General features: G+C 39.4%; 2 protein-coding genes and 2 pseudogenes across 4 annotated transcripts in view; 1 reads left to right on the top strand and 3 right to left on the bottom strand.

Moving 5' to 3' along the window:
- LOC145904023 (NLR family CARD domain-containing protein 3-like) overlaps window positions 1-382 on the top strand; it is a 60,998-nt gene extending 60,616 nt beyond the window's left edge. For both annotated transcript variants that reach the window (XM_082992236.1, XM_082992235.1), the window contains exons 9-10: window positions 13-180; window positions 248-382. In XM_082992236.1, the coding sequence (XP_082848362.1) occupies window positions 13-180; window positions 248-298 (219 nt within the window). In that variant the 3' untranslated portion in view covers window positions 299-382. The remainder of the gene's footprint in view (window positions 1-12; window positions 181-247) is intronic.
- Window positions 383-2,698: 2,316 nt separating this feature from the next.
- On the bottom strand, window positions 2,699-7,819 carry LOC145903384 (GATOR2 complex protein WDR24-like; annotated as a pseudogene). The gene is made up of 11 exons (XR_014402641.1): window positions 7,482-7,819; window positions 6,966-7,165; window positions 6,473-6,616; window positions 5,919-6,056; window positions 5,583-5,765; window positions 4,786-5,495; window positions 4,314-4,477; window positions 4,044-4,131; window positions 3,645-3,913; window positions 3,193-3,361; window positions 2,699-3,018 (listed from the first exon to the last, which is right to left on the bottom strand). The product of XR_014402641.1 is annotated as a GATOR2 complex protein WDR24-like (transcript).
- Window positions 7,820-8,185: 366 nt separating this feature from the next.
- Window positions 8,186-17,788, bottom strand: LOC145902735 (GATOR2 complex protein WDR24-like; annotated as a pseudogene).
- Window positions 13,318-14,025, bottom strand: LOC145901710 (uncharacterized). Its single transcript, XM_082989474.1, has one exon. The coding sequence runs from the start codon at window positions 14,023-14,025 to the stop codon at window positions 13,318-13,320; it is 708 nt and encodes a 235-aa protein (XP_082845600.1).
- Window positions 17,789-18,233: the final 445 nt, after the last annotated feature.

The raw sequence follows: 18,233 nt of genomic DNA, 5'->3' as shown, positions 1-18,233 counted from the left end.
TATTTTAAATAGTTGTATTATCTCGACCTGAGTGAAAACGACTTTCATCGAAGAGAAGATGGGGAAAAAATTTGTGGGATTTTACCGAAGGTTTGGTGGAGGTACCGTCTGCGTTACTGCGAATTGGATCCGGATTCGATTAAGATGGTGGTGGACGCACTTGAGAATATGGAAGATCCTGTGAGGATTTAATTTAAAAGATTTGTTTGTAAATTTTAATAAAATCAAAACTTTTATGACTTTTCAGCCGGTAGTTGAGGGTTTGTATGAACAGTTCTACCCCCACCTTCTATCCTGACTCCAGTGGTTCGGATTCGAATGATCCTGACTCCAGTGGTTCGGATTGAAGCAGAAGCTCAACACAAAAACTACCTCATGTTCCTCATAATTATTTGTGTTTTCGTGATTCCTCAAAAATAAATAAATTTAACAAAAACAAAACTTCCACCATTTTTTTTTCTTCCGCAGCGGTCACCAAGACCGAAACTTTAACGATGCCGGTAGGGGTTTTTAAACAAATAGAAATAAAATTAGGATGGAACACCGGGCCGATTTTTTCGGCAATTAAAATACGTGCAATTTTAAAAACAGAGATTTACACTTTTGATTTAAAGATTTAATATTTTAGTTAATATCTGTTTGTAAATTTAGCACGTTACGACCAACCAATAGATGCGCGAATTTGATAAGTTTTCCAACTTCTGTCATTTCGTCAAAATTGTTTTTTAAAACAAAATTAAATATCATGCTCGAATAAACACAAATTGAAAAGATATCACAAAATCAAGACAGCTTATGACAAGCAACGAATTAACAATTGGGAAAACGTGATTCAGGCTTGGGAACAGTAATTTTACGTATCCTTTGTAATTTAGTTCACTGGAATCGCAGCTAGGGCAATAAAGGAGTCTGGGCCTAAGCTACTTTTTCCTGTAGATACTCTAACACGTCACGAACGGACGATGGGGATTTCCCCGGCTCTTGCGTGGCTACTTAAACTTGCGTTTTCACGAGACTAAGCAATAGTAAAACTCCAATATTAGGTTTATTATAGCACAAACCTTATTAAAAGAGGGTCATGTTTTTTTGCGGGATTTGTTTGAAGGCCGTGAATTTCGACACTATAGGACATGTGTACCATTGTCTATCAGCACGTGGAGAACGAAACGTTTCGTTTATGTAAGATGTTTTCTTGTTTTCAAAATACCCTCTGTGCAATGCCTTAATAGCTATTTTAGTTCTGACGAAATGATATTTTGAACAAACATGAATAAAGCGCTGGTTTAACCATCCCACGCGTGAACCAAGGAAATCGACCGTTCGTGAGGCGGTCAGAGTATTGTCGCCGCTCAATACATGTATATACTAAAAAAGGCCCAAAGCGTATAACTATCTTATGACCGAGAGTTATAACTAAAGTCATTGTAATCACGCGTTCAACGCATGTCCGAATTGTGATGTCCAATAAAACGACATGGGAAAAAAGAAGAACTCATTTCTGGTTTAGGTCAATTCCTGATCGGACAATTTAATAGGAAAAACTTGCCGAGCTGGTGGCAGGTGAAAAAATTGTAGCCGGTAGAAGCAGCCACATTATAGTTGTGTTATAAACCATGTAATTTGGGAAATAAAGCCATATACGTAACTTAGACAACAAAACTAACTGCGTAAATCAAGTTAAAATAATTATAGGAATTTCTTTGCCAAAATTTAAACACAAATACTTCTTTCGCAAATGATAAATAAAGCTTAAATAAACATAACTACTTTTAGTTATTCGGAAAACAAAGTCAATCTAAACATAAACAACATATTTAGGGCACTTAGATAATCAAGCCATAATCGACCAACTTCAAGTTGCATTTAAGTTGCGCAACAACTCCAAATAAGGTATCAATACGTGTGGCCAACCGCAGACTACATAAGCAGAGCGACTAGCGCCTGCCAAATCAATGTGTTTTAACTGTTGCTGTGTAAGGGTCTAGGCTGTTGGTTCTGCTTTAGTACTCTCCGTGTTTTGAAGAAACTTCTGTGCTGTGCTGTATTATATTACTGGATTATAAACGATAAACGGATTTATGAACAACTTTGAACTGGTTTGAAGCTTGGTGGATGTATGTGCTTAGTCGGGAGTAAGATTATTTAGGAGACGCACAGACTTGTGTAAAGGAGTTATTTAACCCCAACAGTAACCTTGAGATAGCGAAGGCAAGTTGCCTACGAGGCCGAGTTGCCATCGAGACTCGGTCGGATCCTTTGGGTGCGAGGCCCGAGACGCAGTCGTACCCCACGGTCCAACAGCGAGGGCGTACGCCGACAGTATCTACCACTTTTCCGACAAGTCGGAGCGAGATATGCAAAATAACCCCACCTGCTGGTATGTTTCAAACTAAGGGCAATGGGTTAACCAGACCCAACGCCCTACCAACTGAGCTACGCGATTACAGAGATTTGAAGGTAGTTTAATATGATCAAGATACACTGGTGAGTCAGCACACAACTTTACTAACGATCTACACATCTCTACCACTAATCACACCACGCAGAAATGTATCGCGATATCATATGTCAAGGTTAGCTATTGTAGATGAGGTTCCCAAGTACGGGTTTTCACAGTAGAGCGATCCTGTCTAGTTCCTGCGTTAGTAATTCGTACAACCATGTATTTGCCTGCGGTCGAGTCAAGACATCAGCTTGCATTCATTTTTATTGATTTTACAGACAGTGATATCTGCATGTTAAAGGAATATCGTTTTTCTGACATTGTTTTATCCAAGTTGCCACACAGTTGGAATGTCCCCCGAAGCTGCAGCCTTGACAATATGTGTAGAGTCCGCGCACTTGAAGCTGACAGTAAAAACACGAGACTGGTTTGTTTTTGTGTTCCGCATCAATGCGTCTGTCACATGACCAGGGGTTACTCTGGGGCATTCGTCGTTGGCAGACTTGGCAGCCCGGGGTGAAAGTTAAAGAGGATGAGAGAGATTGGATTGCAGGAACTCGGCTCAGTTTTACAACCTGAACGAAAATTACTTTCATCAACAAATGCGAAAAAGAGTTTAATTTGTTGATGTCCTTTTTCAAACTAAAAGTAATTGTATTGATATTGGCATAACATAAAATAAAAACTAAAAAATTAACAAGAAAAGAATTAACTGCAAATTGAAACAAAACATACAGTAGTTATTCCACCTGAGCATGTTGTATCCATAACATGTTCTTTGCCAACAAATCAAGGTAGGAGTTTTGCCAATGATCAACTGTCTCAACATCAATAGGAAGGATATATGTGGATGGGTAGGATGACATTGCAAGCAGCATACACACTGGACTTTGCACATCATTCACTACAGCAAAAAATCTGCAAATACATTGAATACAACACATGTAGCAAACTGAAAACTGTTAGAGTTTTGTGAAAAAATAGAAAAAGAAATTGAACTCCACAACTAATTTTGGGTGAATAAACATTCTTGTAAAGACTCTTTACCTACGTACAAGCAGTTGGCAGATTATTTTATCTCATTGTCTGGTGAGTGTTAGTTCGGTTGTTTCAAAATATGCTGTTGATAAATTGTTGTATTTCTTTGTCAATTTTAATAATGCGATGTTTTGCCGGAATGTTTTGAACTGCACAAACTCACTCTAATTGCTGACAGGCAATCTCTTCTTTAATTGAATCGAGTGGAGCCGGCCAGAGAGTGGGACACACACTGATGACTCCATCTGAGATGTTAAGCTCCTCATCAGCAGGAGATGTTGAGGAAGAAGAATTCATCTCCTTGGTAACGACCTTCTCATGCCACCTCCCACCGTGAGCAGTCAGGATTCGTTTTTCAGATTCATTTTCAATCTTCATTCCAGAAGGTGCATCTATTCGACCAAACTTTGATATCGCGTCCAGTTCGATGTCCTGAAAAAGACAGGAGATTGTTTCTTTCATTACTTAGGGTGTGGTGCAACCTTAAAACTGTGCTCACAGCAACCATATGTTTAGCAACACAAAACACTGTGGCCTATCTATCTATATATATTGATCACACCTCTCTCTGTTGGAACGCTTTAGTTGGAACGAGATATTCGTGCTCAGACAAAAACTCAGCTTCCGATGTTATTCCACCATAACCAAACCTAAATCATTAAACTAGATTACAGATTATAATTTCCACTACATGTTTTAATTTTGGACATCTTGGTGTTTAATTGTAACACCATTAATTTTGTTGTGGATGCAGCAACAGGAAAGCTTGATAATATATTCTTTTAATAGTTTTTGCATGATTTTATATTTGAGAATAATATCTCTAAACTACCCTGGGTCATCATCTGTCATGTAGAGATCAGGTTCTGATTGTCGTCCCCGAGCGATATCAGTGAGATAATCTCCTACCTCAAGTCTTCCATCATCAGAACGTTGATCAGCTTCCCCACCATGGATTGCTGAACCATTCAATGCATGTGAACCATGCAGTTCATCCTACAGCAAACACAAACCAGTCATTGTGTGTAGAAGCAATCTTGTTAACATTTATATCCAACGATTAGTGATAATCAATATTTGCCATGTTTTGAACAAATGCTGCCATAACTTCAGAAAATCATTTTGTCTTTTTAAACATCAAACCATGGTCACAAGAATCCTTCGATTCCACCCCTCAAAAAACATGGCTTAATTATATCTATTCCTACAACTGTCTGCATACCATGCATTTCGCAACTATTTATAAGGTGAAGATCTGTAACAATTGTTTATTAGCACATATTACGTCACTAAAACCACCTCACCTTTTTCACAGTGAGTGAGTGTCTTTTGTTTTTTGCCTCTGCTTTTTCCAGCTTTTCTGAAACTTCAGGTTGTGATTTGTTCAAATGAATCTCTTTGTTGAAAAACACTCCAAGCAATTTCCACGTCCGAGCAACATTACAGAATCCACCTTTCAAAGCAACGAGTTGTGCGAGCAAAGCTCTTCGAAAGTCATTTTTGTCCCACTTCCATCTAAAACATAGTTTTTCGCAACAAACCTAAATTGGTTAAGAGTTAATTGCTCTACAACAAAGTCTGTCATAGTGGGATAATCATCAAAGTCAGAACTTGGTTTTAAATCAGATTTGGTGCTTGAAAATATTCTGAACTTTGATCTGGAATTAAGAAAGTTGTTTTGTCTTTGAAATGCAACTGGCGAAGAAGGACTGGAAATATTCAAACCGTCCAAATCAATCACGTCTTTTGATCCAGTTTTCCATCCAAATATTGTTGGTAGTTTTGAAGCAGAACCAGTGGGACTCTGTGCCCTGGGTGTTGATGCTGTGGTTTGACTTGCGAGGGCGATATGACCACATGAGCTGATGGCAAGTCCACTACTCATGGCCTGCTTAGCTGGACAAGAAGCGTCAAGTAATGAATGCATCATGAGACGGCCATCTTTCGAACATGACAAAATAAAATTTGGATCTGACTTTTTCCAAACTATTCCAGAGGGGCTGTCTGTGTGATCCTTAAAATATGTTCAGTTCATTGTTTAAAAAGTAAATTAATCAAAAAACAAATGGTTGTTTGATACAACGACAATTATAATTCATACCTGGAAATGAGCAAATGGGACATATTTCCTATGCAGATGCCAAATGTTCATGCTGAATTCAAGCATCATAGATATAGTGGCAAGTTGCTCGGGATGGTGGGGTCTCCATTTAACCGAAGCTACGGACGACATGGTTGGAACATTGTTTATTTCTTTCCCCCTGTTGTTTTCAATCGACCAAACCTGGAATGCGACAAGTGGAAACATTGGAAAACAAATATTTAACACGGACAATGATTAGATCAGTTACCAGCAATGACAAGAAAAGCACCTTTCACACGCCCTCCAGTGCAAAAACAGAGTTAAAAAATTATTCGTGTTATTACAATCACTCACCTTAACCATGTTATCATGCCCTCTAGTGGCAAGAGTCATTTTGTGATCTGGATCAGGGTGCCAGTCGAGAGTATACACAGATCCCTTGTGTGCGATAAACTGGTGAACGTAACCTGTAGGTCGCCTGCAATCCCATATCTAGTAACAACAACAACCAAAATTACCATGAAAACTTTTGGTGCAATATTCTAATTTGGTCTCACTAAAATGCTGAGATTGCATTAATACTGGGAACATTTTTAGTATCACAAGCACTGGTTTACTGTTTCACTGGAAGGACATACCAACTATTTCAAAAAAACTACATTTTGAATTGGTTTCATATGTTACAATATAACAGTGAGGGGATTTAACAAAAAATAATTTAATGTGAGATTCCTTGAGTCGGTTGGAGTTGTTTTATTTATTCTATGACATCCATGTGTTTCTGGCATTATTGTTTTATTATATTTCCATCATAACATGTTTACAACACGACAGCATTAAATATCCGGATTCAGTCGAAAATTGGCTGCAGGTATTTTTATATAAGTTAGCACACCCCTAAAACTTACTTGTACATAACCATTATCGAAGCTAGCAGCAAAAATAAAATATTCATGAGGATTGAACTGAACACTTCTCACGCCATCAGCCTTGCTTTGAAATGTGTAGGTACTTTCCCTTCTCCTCAAATCAAACAGCTTCATCGTTCCATCCTTAAAAAACAAATGAAGCAGTGTTGCTTCTAAGCTTGTGATTTGAATAAACACATAAAATATATTTTTATAAACTTTACACTTCGCTTTGACTTGTGTGCAGCCAAAAGCAAAATAACACTTATAATACAGAAAATTTCTAACAGAAAAATGTACGTGCTCCTGTAAGACGTGTTACAAGTTACATTGAGCACCAAACTAAACTTTATCGATCAAGATTTGTGATTGCGAAAAAGGCTTGTGTCACACAAAAATGCAAATTTGAACAAACTTGTCTTGCGGTCTTGACAGGTCCCATCTATATAAGAAACTCATTTTTATTTAAAAACCATACATATATATATAACACCTGTGATCCACTTAGCAAAAGATTTCCTTCCGAGTTGTGAAACGAAACTTTGGTGACCGTGCGACGATGTTCAGACAATATAGCGAGCTTCTTCTCACGACCAGGAGTGTTTAAATCCCAAGCTATAACCGCTCCATTAGTAGCATCAAATTTTCATCCACGGGACTCCAACCCACGTCAGAACAGCTCATGTTCAAACCCTGAAATGAAAAAAACAAAACATTTTAATTAATTGTGTATGTGTGAACTAATTATGCTGATGAACAGCAATTGTAATCTTGAAAAATTAGGTTAAGCATGCAGCCACAGGTAAAAGCTGATTTGATTTCAATAACTTATGCTGTATTATTTTGTTGGGTGGTAACTGGCTTTGGCCAGTCATGAGCAAAGAAAAATACCAATATCCCTCCCTCAAAAATACAACAGCAATTGCAAAAATACACACTTGTAACATGAAACGAAACACAATCAGCACTATTAAACTTAGTGGCACACATTAATTCCATCGGAGCACACCTGTTTTCTTCCAACATGAAGATTAAGGTGCTCGCTGAAACCATTAACCTCATCAACATGATAAATTTTCAACAGAGACCGTCCAGCGATGACCACTTTACTGTTGTCCTTACTGAGGCAAAGTGCATTCACTGCTGTTCCAAGATCTATTGAAACGGCTTTGTTTCTCTTCATAATTTCAAGTTTTCCGATGAAATATGCGGTGTTTTATATTTAATATCACTTCCACAACACATAAGCACTTTGGTTTACAGAAGACAAGGTCATGAAATTTATTGTATATTTAAAGAACAACACACTGGCTCTGTTTGCCTTCGCAAATTTTTGATAAAATTACACATTAACAACAATTATTCCAATCCGACCCTGAAAAAACATTTAAGCGCAGATACAAAGGTGATTTTTCACAGATAAAGAAACCTGCTTACGGTTAACTACATAAGTACTGTAGCAGCAAGTTCTTAAACAAACTAATTCCCAAGAAAATGTAAACAAAACAAATTCGTCTCTTGCACGCTTCAGTGATTTCCCAACACAAACAGCGATTTTATCCTCGCAACCAGAACATTAACTTTTCTAATGCTGATTGCTGACTTGTAATAATTACCTAATTTTTTTTGTATTCACAAAATAGACAGATTGAATCAAGCTGGTATACATTTTGCATGAACGAGCAATATTCTATATTACAAATATTCGGTTGGAAGCCAACAATTTATGGTAGTAAAGCTACTCGATTTCTACAAAAATTTAAGGTAAATATGCATGCAGAAATATATCAACACCAAGCAGAAATATATCATGATACTATATGTAAAGGTTAGCTATTGTAGATGAGGTTGCTAAGTACGGGTTTTCACAGTAGAGCGATCCTGTCTAGTTCCTGCGTTAGTAATTCGTACAACCATAAACAACCATGTATTTGCCTGCGGTCGAGTCAAGACATCAGCTTGAATTCATTTTTATTGATTTTATAGACAGTGATATCTGCATGTTATAGGAATATCGTTATTCTGACATTGTTTTATCCAAGTTGCCACACAGTTGGAATGTCCCCCGAAACTACAGCCTTGACAATATGTGTAGAGTCCGCGCACTTGAAGCTGACAGTAGAAACACGTGACTGGTTTGTTTTTGTGTTCCGCATCAATGCGTCTGTCACATGACCAGGGGTTACTCTGGGGCATTCGTTGTTGGCAGACTTGGCAGCCCAGGGTGAAAGTTGAAGAGGATGAGAGAGATTGGATTGCAGGAACTCGGCTCAGTTTTACAACCTGAACGAAAATTACTTTCATCAACAAATGCGAAAAAGAGTTTGATCTGTTGATGTCCTGGTGCAAGTTTCAAACTAAAAGTAATTGTATTGGTAATGGCATAACATAAAATAAAAACTAAAAAATTAACAAGAAAAGAATTAACTGCAAATTGAAACAAAACATACAGTAGTTATTCCACCTGAGCATGTTGTATCCATAACCTGTTCTTTGCCAAGAAATCAAGGTAGGAGTTTTGCCAATGATCAACTGTCTCAACATCAATAGGAAGGTTATATGTGGATGGATAGGATGACATTGCAAGCAGCATACACACTGGACTTTGCACATCATTCATTCCAGCAAAAAATCTGAAAATACATTGAATACAACACATGTAGCATGTTGAGACCTGTGAATGTTTTGAGAAAATAAAAAAATAAATTCAACACAAGAACTATTTTTGAGTGAATAAACATTCTTGTAAAGACTTTTTACCTATGTACAAGCAGTTGGCAGATTATTTTATCTCATTGTCTGGTGAGTGTTAGTTCTGTTGTTTTAAAAATATGCTGTTGATGAATCGTTGCATTTCTTTTTCAAAATTTTAAAATACGATTGTCAATTTCAAAAATACGATGTTTTGTCGGAATGTTTTGAACTGCACAAACTCACTCTAATTGCTGACAGGCAATCTCTTCTTTAATTGAATCGAGTGGAGCCGGCCAGAGAGTGGGACACACACTGATGACTCCATCGGAGATGTTAAGCTCCTCATCAGCAGGAGATGTGGAGGAAGAAGAATCCATCTCCTTGGTAACGACCTTCTCATGCCACCTCCCACCGTGAGCAGTCAGGATTCGTTTTTCAGATTCATTTTCAATGTTCATTCCAGAAGGTGCATCTATTCGACCAAACTTTGATATCGCGTCCAGTTCGATGTCCTGAAAAAGACAGGAGATTGTTTCTTACATCTTTCATTACTTAGGGTGTGGTGCAACCTTAAAACTGTGTTCACAGCAACCCTATGTTTAGCAACTAACACTGTGGCCTATCTATCTATATATATTGATCACACCTCTCTCTGTTGAAACGCTTCAGTTGGAACGAGATATTCGTGCTCAGACAAAAACTCAGCTTCTGATGTTATCCCACCATAACCAAACCTAAATCATTAAACTAGATTACAGATTATAATTTCCACTACATTAATTTTAGACAACTTGGTGTTTATTTGTAACACCATTAATTTTGTTGTGGATGCAGCAACAGGAAAGCATGATAATATATTCTTTTACTAGTTTATGCACAATTGTGTTGCAACAAACTTTGCATGATTTTATATTTGAGAATAATATCTCTTAAGGCCGCATATCAGTATTAAATCCCAAAAATCTAGTTTTGAAGGCTATCACCATTAATACCCATACTGAGTGATTTGCTTTTTTGCCAACAACAATTCCTGTGGTCAGTGACCCATGAAGATCTACTGGTACTATTCATAGAGAAAAAAAAATTGATTGCAGCTGCATCCGCCAAAACACAGCAAGGATCTGAGGAGCCTCCAGGAGGATCTTTTGTCCTATAGGATAGCAAAAACAGTCCCAGGGGGCAACCAAAGCAACTTTCCTGTGACAATTTTTTTTGCCATTGCGTAGAAAAGGGTTAGGGCCAACATTAAATTGCAAATTGTATGAGGTTTTTGTGATTCATTTTTTCGCAAAACCATCTTACATTTTTTTGCAGCCAATTTAGCTTAAATAATGACTAATCGGGGGCCTAAAAGACCCCTAGGTGGTGCTTTAAGCAACTATCTTGCAACTAATTTTCACCTTACTGCGTAGCCAAGAGGCGGGCCTAACATAAAATCACAAATTAAGGTATACTTCTGTGATTCAATTTTGAGCTACATCCCCTTGAACATTTTGGTGGTTTTTCAATTAAACTTTTCACAGCACCCTGCACCAAACGTCTGACTGACTGAGAAGAGCAAAAAATGCACTAAAACTGCACTAAACACGCTGAAAATCGCCCTGGCTACACCACGTGACTTCTTGCTCATTCAACCAGAAAATTGACCCCAACGCATCACCGGTTGCCTTGTGACGGAACTGAGACTATCTATGACGCAGGAGTACAAGACGGGCATTCCCCGCGGGCAAAACTATTTTAATATAATTACTGATATGCGGTCTAAACTACCCAGGGTCATCATCTGTCATGTAGAGATCAGGTTCTGATTGTCGTCCTCGAGCGATATCAGTGAGATTGTGGCGATGTTTATTCAGGCGCCAACAAATCAGACTGACGGGCACTTCAACGAGCAACATAAAACGAGACACATGTAGAAAAAAAGCAATCGACGCATGTCACGGTTCGATAAATACGCAGTAGTCGCTACACCACCCCCTTTCAGAAACGTACAATGCGCAAAATAAGGAGACAATTACACAACAAGATCATCGAAGCGCAGGATGTCTAGGCGGTCTGCCTCTACGCGGTGGGCGCGCAACTGCGACCGGTTCCGTCAGGTCAACTTCTGCGGGTTTCAGCCGATCAACAGAAATTGTTGCATGTCGGCCGCCAAAATCCAAAACAAACGTTTTGTGAGAAGTCTCAACAACCTTGTAGGGACCCTCGTAAGGGGCTGTTAATGGGGGTCGATGAGTATCCTTCCGTACGAATACGTACTTCGCAGTTAACAGCTTCCTCGGAAGTGCGCTTCTTTTAGCACCGTGGCGAGACATTAATATCGGAATCTGGCTTCTCACTGACTGTCGGAGTTGTGAAAGCAAATTTGCAACATTTGGTGTTGCAGCAATGTTGGGTGTGATGTCTCCCGGCACTGCGAGCGGTCCACCGTAAACCAGTTCGGCCGACGAAGTTTGTAAGTCTTCTTTGGGAGTTGTCCGGATGCCCAGAAGTACCCACGGTAAATGGTCAACCCAGTTAGCTGTTGACGTTGCGCGCGCCATAAGAGCGCTTTTCAAATGCCTGTGGAATCGTTCCACAAGGCCATTGGCCTGGGGATGAAAAGCAGTTGTTAGATGCAGTTTAATACCGAGGAGCTTGTTAACAGCTGACCAGAGTTCGGAGGTAAACTGAGGTCCTCGATCCGACGTTAAATGTGTAGGAATGCCAAAGCGGGCAAGCCAAACGCTGATGAAAACTTTGGCGCAGGTCAAAGCTGTTGCATCCGGCATGGGTATGGCTTCTGGCCATCGTGTGACGCGGTCCATGACAGTGAAAAGATATGCGAAACCTTGGCACTGTGGCAGGGGACCCACTATGTCAACGTTTAAGTGAGTGAAACGTGCATGAACAAAAGGGTAGTCTTCAATCGGAGCTCGTACATGGCGTTGTACTTTGGAGCGTTGGCAAGAAAGACACTGCCGTGCCCAATTTCCTACATCTTTCTGCATTCCATGCCACACGTAACGTTGTGTAATGAGCTTTTTAGTCCTCCTCACCGAGGGATGAGAAAGGTCATGCAGTGCATGGAAGACGTGTTTGCGCCATGCTGTCGGCACTACAGGTCGCGGTACACCAGTGGAGATGTCGCAAAGAATGTCGCAACCATCCTTTTCGAAATTAAGCACTTTAAAGTGGAGATTGGTTAATAATAAGACCATGGTCGTTAAGCCTCTGAAATATTTGCCGAACATGCGTTACATGTATGACTGCCGAGGAACTGGCGATTAAAATGTCATCCAAGTATACAAATGCAAATGGCAAATCCTGACACACAGAATCCATTAGACGTTGGAAAGTTTGCGCAGCGTTTTTTAAACCAAACGGCATGCGCAGAAACTCGAACAAACCAAACGGCGTTATCACTGCCGTTTTAGGAATGTCGGCGTCAGTTACAGGAACTTGATGGTACCCGCGAACTAAATCAATTTTAGAAAATACGCATGCACCTGATAGCTGAGCTGAGAAGTCCTGTATGTGTGGAATGGCGTACCGATCAGCTTGTGTCACCGCGTTTAAGCGCCTGTAGTCTCCACAGGGTCTCCAGCCACCGGACGCCTTAGGCACCATGTGCAAAGGTGAGGACCAGGGGCTTGATGAGCGACGGATTATTCCCATGGATAGCATTCGCTGGAATTCCTGTTTAGCAATCATCAACTTTTCCGGCGGCAGGCGTCGTGCTCGTGCATGCACTGGCGGGCCCAATGTGGAAATGTGGTGTTGTACTCCATGCTTTGGCCTCGTGGAAGAAAACTGTTCGTTGGTTAAACCAGAAAACTCATCAATGAGGTCGCGATACGTTGAATCAACTCCTGAAACGCAGGGTTTCAATGCACTATGTTCAGCCGTGCCAGTGCACAAACGGCGTCTTTTAAAATCCACACACATTCCCTTCGCTTTTAAAAAATCTGCTCCAAGCAGGGGTTTGGATACATCGGCAACAGTGAAACTCCACGCAAATTTTCCACACGGCAGGTGCAGGAAAAGCTTTTTGGAACCGAACGTGCGTATGTTGGTTCCATTGGCTGCTTTGAGTGCCGAGGATTGGCTCTGGAAATGCCGTCTTTCATAGACCGTTGGCGGAATTACGCTGACTTCTGCACCGCTGTCTACTAAAAATCGGATTTTTGAGTTTCGGTCAGAGACGAAAATGAGATTGCTTTGTCCGCCGGCCGTCGAAAATATTGAGGACGGCCGGCTTGGTCGTTTCCCTGATAGGCACATGGCTTGCGGCATGCTTTCGCCTTTGCACCAAAGCGTTGGTGGTAGTAGCAGAAATTGTCATTTGTTTGGCGTAGTGTTGGCCGTAATTTGGCAACTGCAAAGTTGCAGCTGTCTTCCCTGGCGTGCCATAACAAATCTGCCTTCTTTGCTAGAGACCGAAGATCTACAAAATCCTCTTTTGCCAGATTAATACGAATTTCTTCTGGCATTTGTTGGATAAACAAATATTCAAAAAGAAAGCAAGGTTTATGTTGACCCAGCATTGCTAGCATTTCATCCATAATAACAGTAGGTTTACGATCCTCAGAACGGGGCATGTTTAGCAACTTAGACGCTCGTTCGTACCTTGACAGACCTAATGTATTAAGCAGTTCTTCCTTGAGCGATGCGTACTTGTCTTCTGCTGGTGGAGAATCAAGAAAATCAATGAAACGTTGAGCGGTATCCTGATCCAAAGCCGCCACCACGTAGAAGTACTTGGTTTGGTCATCTGAAATTCTTCGCAGTGCGAACTGTGCTTCAGCTTGCTTGAACCACACGCGGGGTTGTGTCACCCAAAATTGCGGTAACTTCAGAGCAACAGCGTGTTCTTCCATTTTATCAGCAGTCGTGCTTGATACTCGGGGTCACCAATGTGGCGATGTTTATTCAGGCGCCAACAAATCAGACTGACGGGCACTTCAACGAGCAACATAAAACGAGACACATGTAGAAAAAAAGCAATCGACGCATGTCACGGTTCGATAAATACGCAGTAGTCGCTACAAGATAATCTTCTACCTCAAGTCTTCCATCATCAGAACGTTGATCAGCTTCCCCACCATGGTTTGCTGAACCATTCAATGCATGTGAACCATGCAGTTCATCCTACAGCAAACACAAACCAGTTATTGTGTGTAGAAGCAATCTTGGTAAAATTCATGTCCAACAATTAGTGATAATCAATATTTGCCATGCCATGTTATGAACAAATACTGCCATAACTTTAGAAAATCATTTTGTTTTTTAAACATCAAACCATGGTCACAAGAATCCTTCGATTCCACCCCTCAAAAAACATGGCATAATTATGTGTCTGCATACCAGGCATTTCGCAACTATTTATTAGGTGAAGATCTGCAACAATTGTTTATTCAGTAGCACATATTGTGTCACTAAAACCACCTCACCTTTTTCACAGTGAGTGAGTGTCTTTTGTTTTTGGCCTCTGCTTTTTCCAACTTTTCTGAAACTTCAGGTTGTGATTTGTTCAAATGAATCTCTTTGTTGAAAAAAACTACAAGCAATTTCCACGTCCGAGCAACATTACAGAATCCACCTTTCAAAGCAACATCAGAGTTGTGCGAGCAAAGCTCTTCGAATGTCATTTTTGTCCCACTTCCATCTAAAACATAGTTTTTCGCAACAAACCTAAATTGGTTTAGAGTTAATTGCTCTACAACAGAGTCTGTCATAGTTGGATAATCATCAAAGTCAGAACTTGGTTTTAAATCAGACTTGGTGCTTGAAAATATTCTGAACTTTGATCTGGAATTAAGAAAGTTGTTTTGTCTTTGAAATGCAACTGGCGAAGGAGGACTGGAAATACTCAAACCGTCCAAATCAATCACGTCTTTTGATCCAGTCTTCCATCCAAATATTGTTGGTAATTTTGAAGCAGAACCAGTGGGACTCTGTGCCCTTGGTGTTGATGCTGTGGCTTGACTTGCGAGGGCGATATGACCACATGAGCTGATGGCAAGTCCACTACTCATGGCCTGCTTAGCTGGACAAGAAGCGTCAAGTAATGAATGCATCATGAGACGGCCGTCTTTCGAACATGACAAAATAAAATTTGGATCTGACTTTTTCCAAACTATTCCAGAGGGGCTGTCTGTGTGATCCTTAAAATATGTTCTGTTCATTGTTTAAAAAGTAAATTAATCAAAAAACAAATGGTTGTTTGATACAACTACAATTATAATTCATACCTGGAAATGAGCAAATGGGACATATTTCCTATGCAGATGCCAAATGTTCACGCTGAATTCAAGCATCATAGATATAGTAGCAAGTTGCTCGGGATGGTGGGGTCTCCATTTAACCGAAGCTACGGACGACATGGTTGGAACATTGTTTATTTCTTTCTCCCTGTTGTTTTCAATCGACCAAACCTGGAATGTGACAAGTGGAAACATTGGAAAACAATATTTAACACCGACAATGATTAGATCTGTTACCAGCAATGACATGAAAAGCACCTTTTACAGATGCAAAAACAGAGTTGAAAACTTATTCGTGTTATTACAATCACCCACCTTAACCATGTTATCACGCCCTCCAGTGGCAAGAGTCATTTTGTGATCTGGTTCCGGGTGCCAGTCGAGAGTATACACAGATCCCTTGTGTGCGATAAACTGGTGAACGTAACCTGTAGGTCGCCTGTAATCCCATATCTAGTAACAACAACAACCAAAATTAACATGAAAACTTTTGGTGCAATATTCTAATTTGCTCTCACTAAAATGCTGAGTTTGCATTTAAACTGAGAACATTTTTAGTATCACAAGCACTGGTTTACTGTTTCACTGCATTTATATTTACCAAAAGGACAGACCAAATATTTCAAAAAAACTTACATTTTAAATTGGTTTTATATGTTAGAACAGTGTGGTCCAACTAAATTTCGTCGCAGGCCATAACAAACCGTTAGTTTATCCCGCGGGCCATTGTACATACGGAAGTACGGATCGAAATTACTATTACACGAATAGCACAACTCAATTTTTAATCAATGCGATTTGTGGTCGAGCAGCTTCTTATAACGAAAGGGGTCATGTAAACAGGAATTTGGTTGTGGCCATGCAAAGACAATCATACAAAGTTGTGTTTCAAGTCAGGTTACAATTCTCGGGCAAACAAAAATTAGATCATGGGCCAAAATTGGCCCGCGGGCCTGTAGTTGGACCACGCTGTGTTAGAATATAACAGTGAGGTGATTTTAACAAAAATCATTTTAATGTAAGATTCCTTGAGTCGGTTTGAGTTGTTTTATTTATTCTATGACATCCATGTGTTTCTGGCATTATTATTTTATTATATTTCCATGATAACATGTTCACAACATGACAGCATTAAATATCCAGATTCAGTTGAAAATTGTCTGCAGGTATTTTTATATAAGTTAGCACACCCCTAAAACTTACTTGTACATAACCATTATCGAAGCTAGCAGCAAAAATAAAATATTCATGAGGATTGAACTGAACACTTCTCACGCCATCAGCTTTGCTTTGAAACGTGTAGGTACTTTCCCCTCTCCTCAAATCAAACAGCTTCATCGTTCCGTCCTTTAACAAACAAATGATACAATATGGCTTCTAAGCTTGTTATTTGAATAAACACATAAAATATATTTTTCATATACTTTACACTCTGCTTTGACTTGTTTGCAGCCAAAAGCAAATTAACACTTGTAATACAGAAAATTTGTAACAGAAAAATGTACGTGCTCCTGTAAGACGTGTTACAAGTTACATTGTGCACCAAACTAAATTTTATCGATCAAGATTTGTGATTGCGAAAAAGGCTTGTGTCACATAAAAATGCAAATTTAAACAAACTTGTCTAACAGTCTTGACAGGTCCCATCTATGTAAGAAACTCATTTTTATTTAAAAACCATCCATATATATATAACACCTGTGATCCACTTAGCAAAAGATTTCCTTCCGAGTTGGACCGTGCGACGATGTTCAGACAATACAGCGAGCTTTTTCTCACGACCAGGAGTGTTTAAATCCCAAGCTACAACCGCTCCATTAGTAGCAGCAGTTGCGATCAAATTTTCATCCACGGGACTCCAACCCACGTCAGAACAACTCATGTTCAAACCCTGAAATAAAAAAAATAATTTTTATCAATTGTGTATGTGTGAACTAATTATGCTGATGAACAGCAATTGTAATCTTGAAAAATTAGGTTAAGCATGCAGCCACAGGTAAAAGCTAATTTGATTTCAATAACTTATGATGTATTATTTTGTTGGGTGGTAACTGGCTTTGTCCAGTCATGAGCAAAGAAAAATACCAATATGCCTCCCTTAAAAATACAACAGCAATTGCAAAAACATACACTTGTAGCATGAAACGAAACACAATCAGCACTATCAAACTTAGTTGCACACATTAATTCCATCGTAGCAAACCTGTTTTCTTCCAACATGAAGATTAAGGTGCTCGCTGAAACCATTAACCTCATCAACATGATAAATTTTTAACAGAGACCGTCCAGCGATGACCACTTTACTGTTGTCCTTACTGAGGCAAAGTGCATTCACTGCTGTTCCAACATCTATTGAAACGTCTTTGTTTCTCTTCATAATTTCAAGTTTTCCGATGAAATATGCGGTGTTTTATATTTAATATCACTTCCACAACACATAAGCACTTTGGTTTACAGAAGACAAGGTCATGAAATTTATTGTATATTTAAAGAACAACACACTGGCTCTGTTTGCCCTTTGCAAATTTTTGACAAAATTACACTATCACAACAATTATTCCAATCCGACCCAGAAAAACCATTTAAGCGCAGATGCAAAGGTGATTTTTCACAGATAAAGAAACCTGCTTACGGTTAACTACATAAGTACTGTAGCAGCAAGTTCTTAAACAAACTAATTCACGTGAAAATGTAAACAAAACAAAATCGTCTCTTGCACGCTTCAGTGATTTTCCAACAGGAACAGCGATTTTATCCTCGCAACCAGAACATTAACTTTTCTAATGCTGATTGCTGACTTGCAATAATTACCTAATTTTTTT

This window comes from Ascidia mentula, chromosome 5, assembly GCF_947561715.1.
Source record: "Ascidia mentula chromosome 5, kaAscMent1.1, whole genome shotgun sequence".
In the NCBI taxonomy this organism is placed as follows: Eukaryota; Metazoa; Chordata; class Ascidiacea; order Phlebobranchia; family Ascidiidae; genus Ascidia; species Ascidia mentula.
Note: the sequence above shows the minus strand (reverse complement) of the source record. Positions and strands in the feature narration are given on the sequence as shown.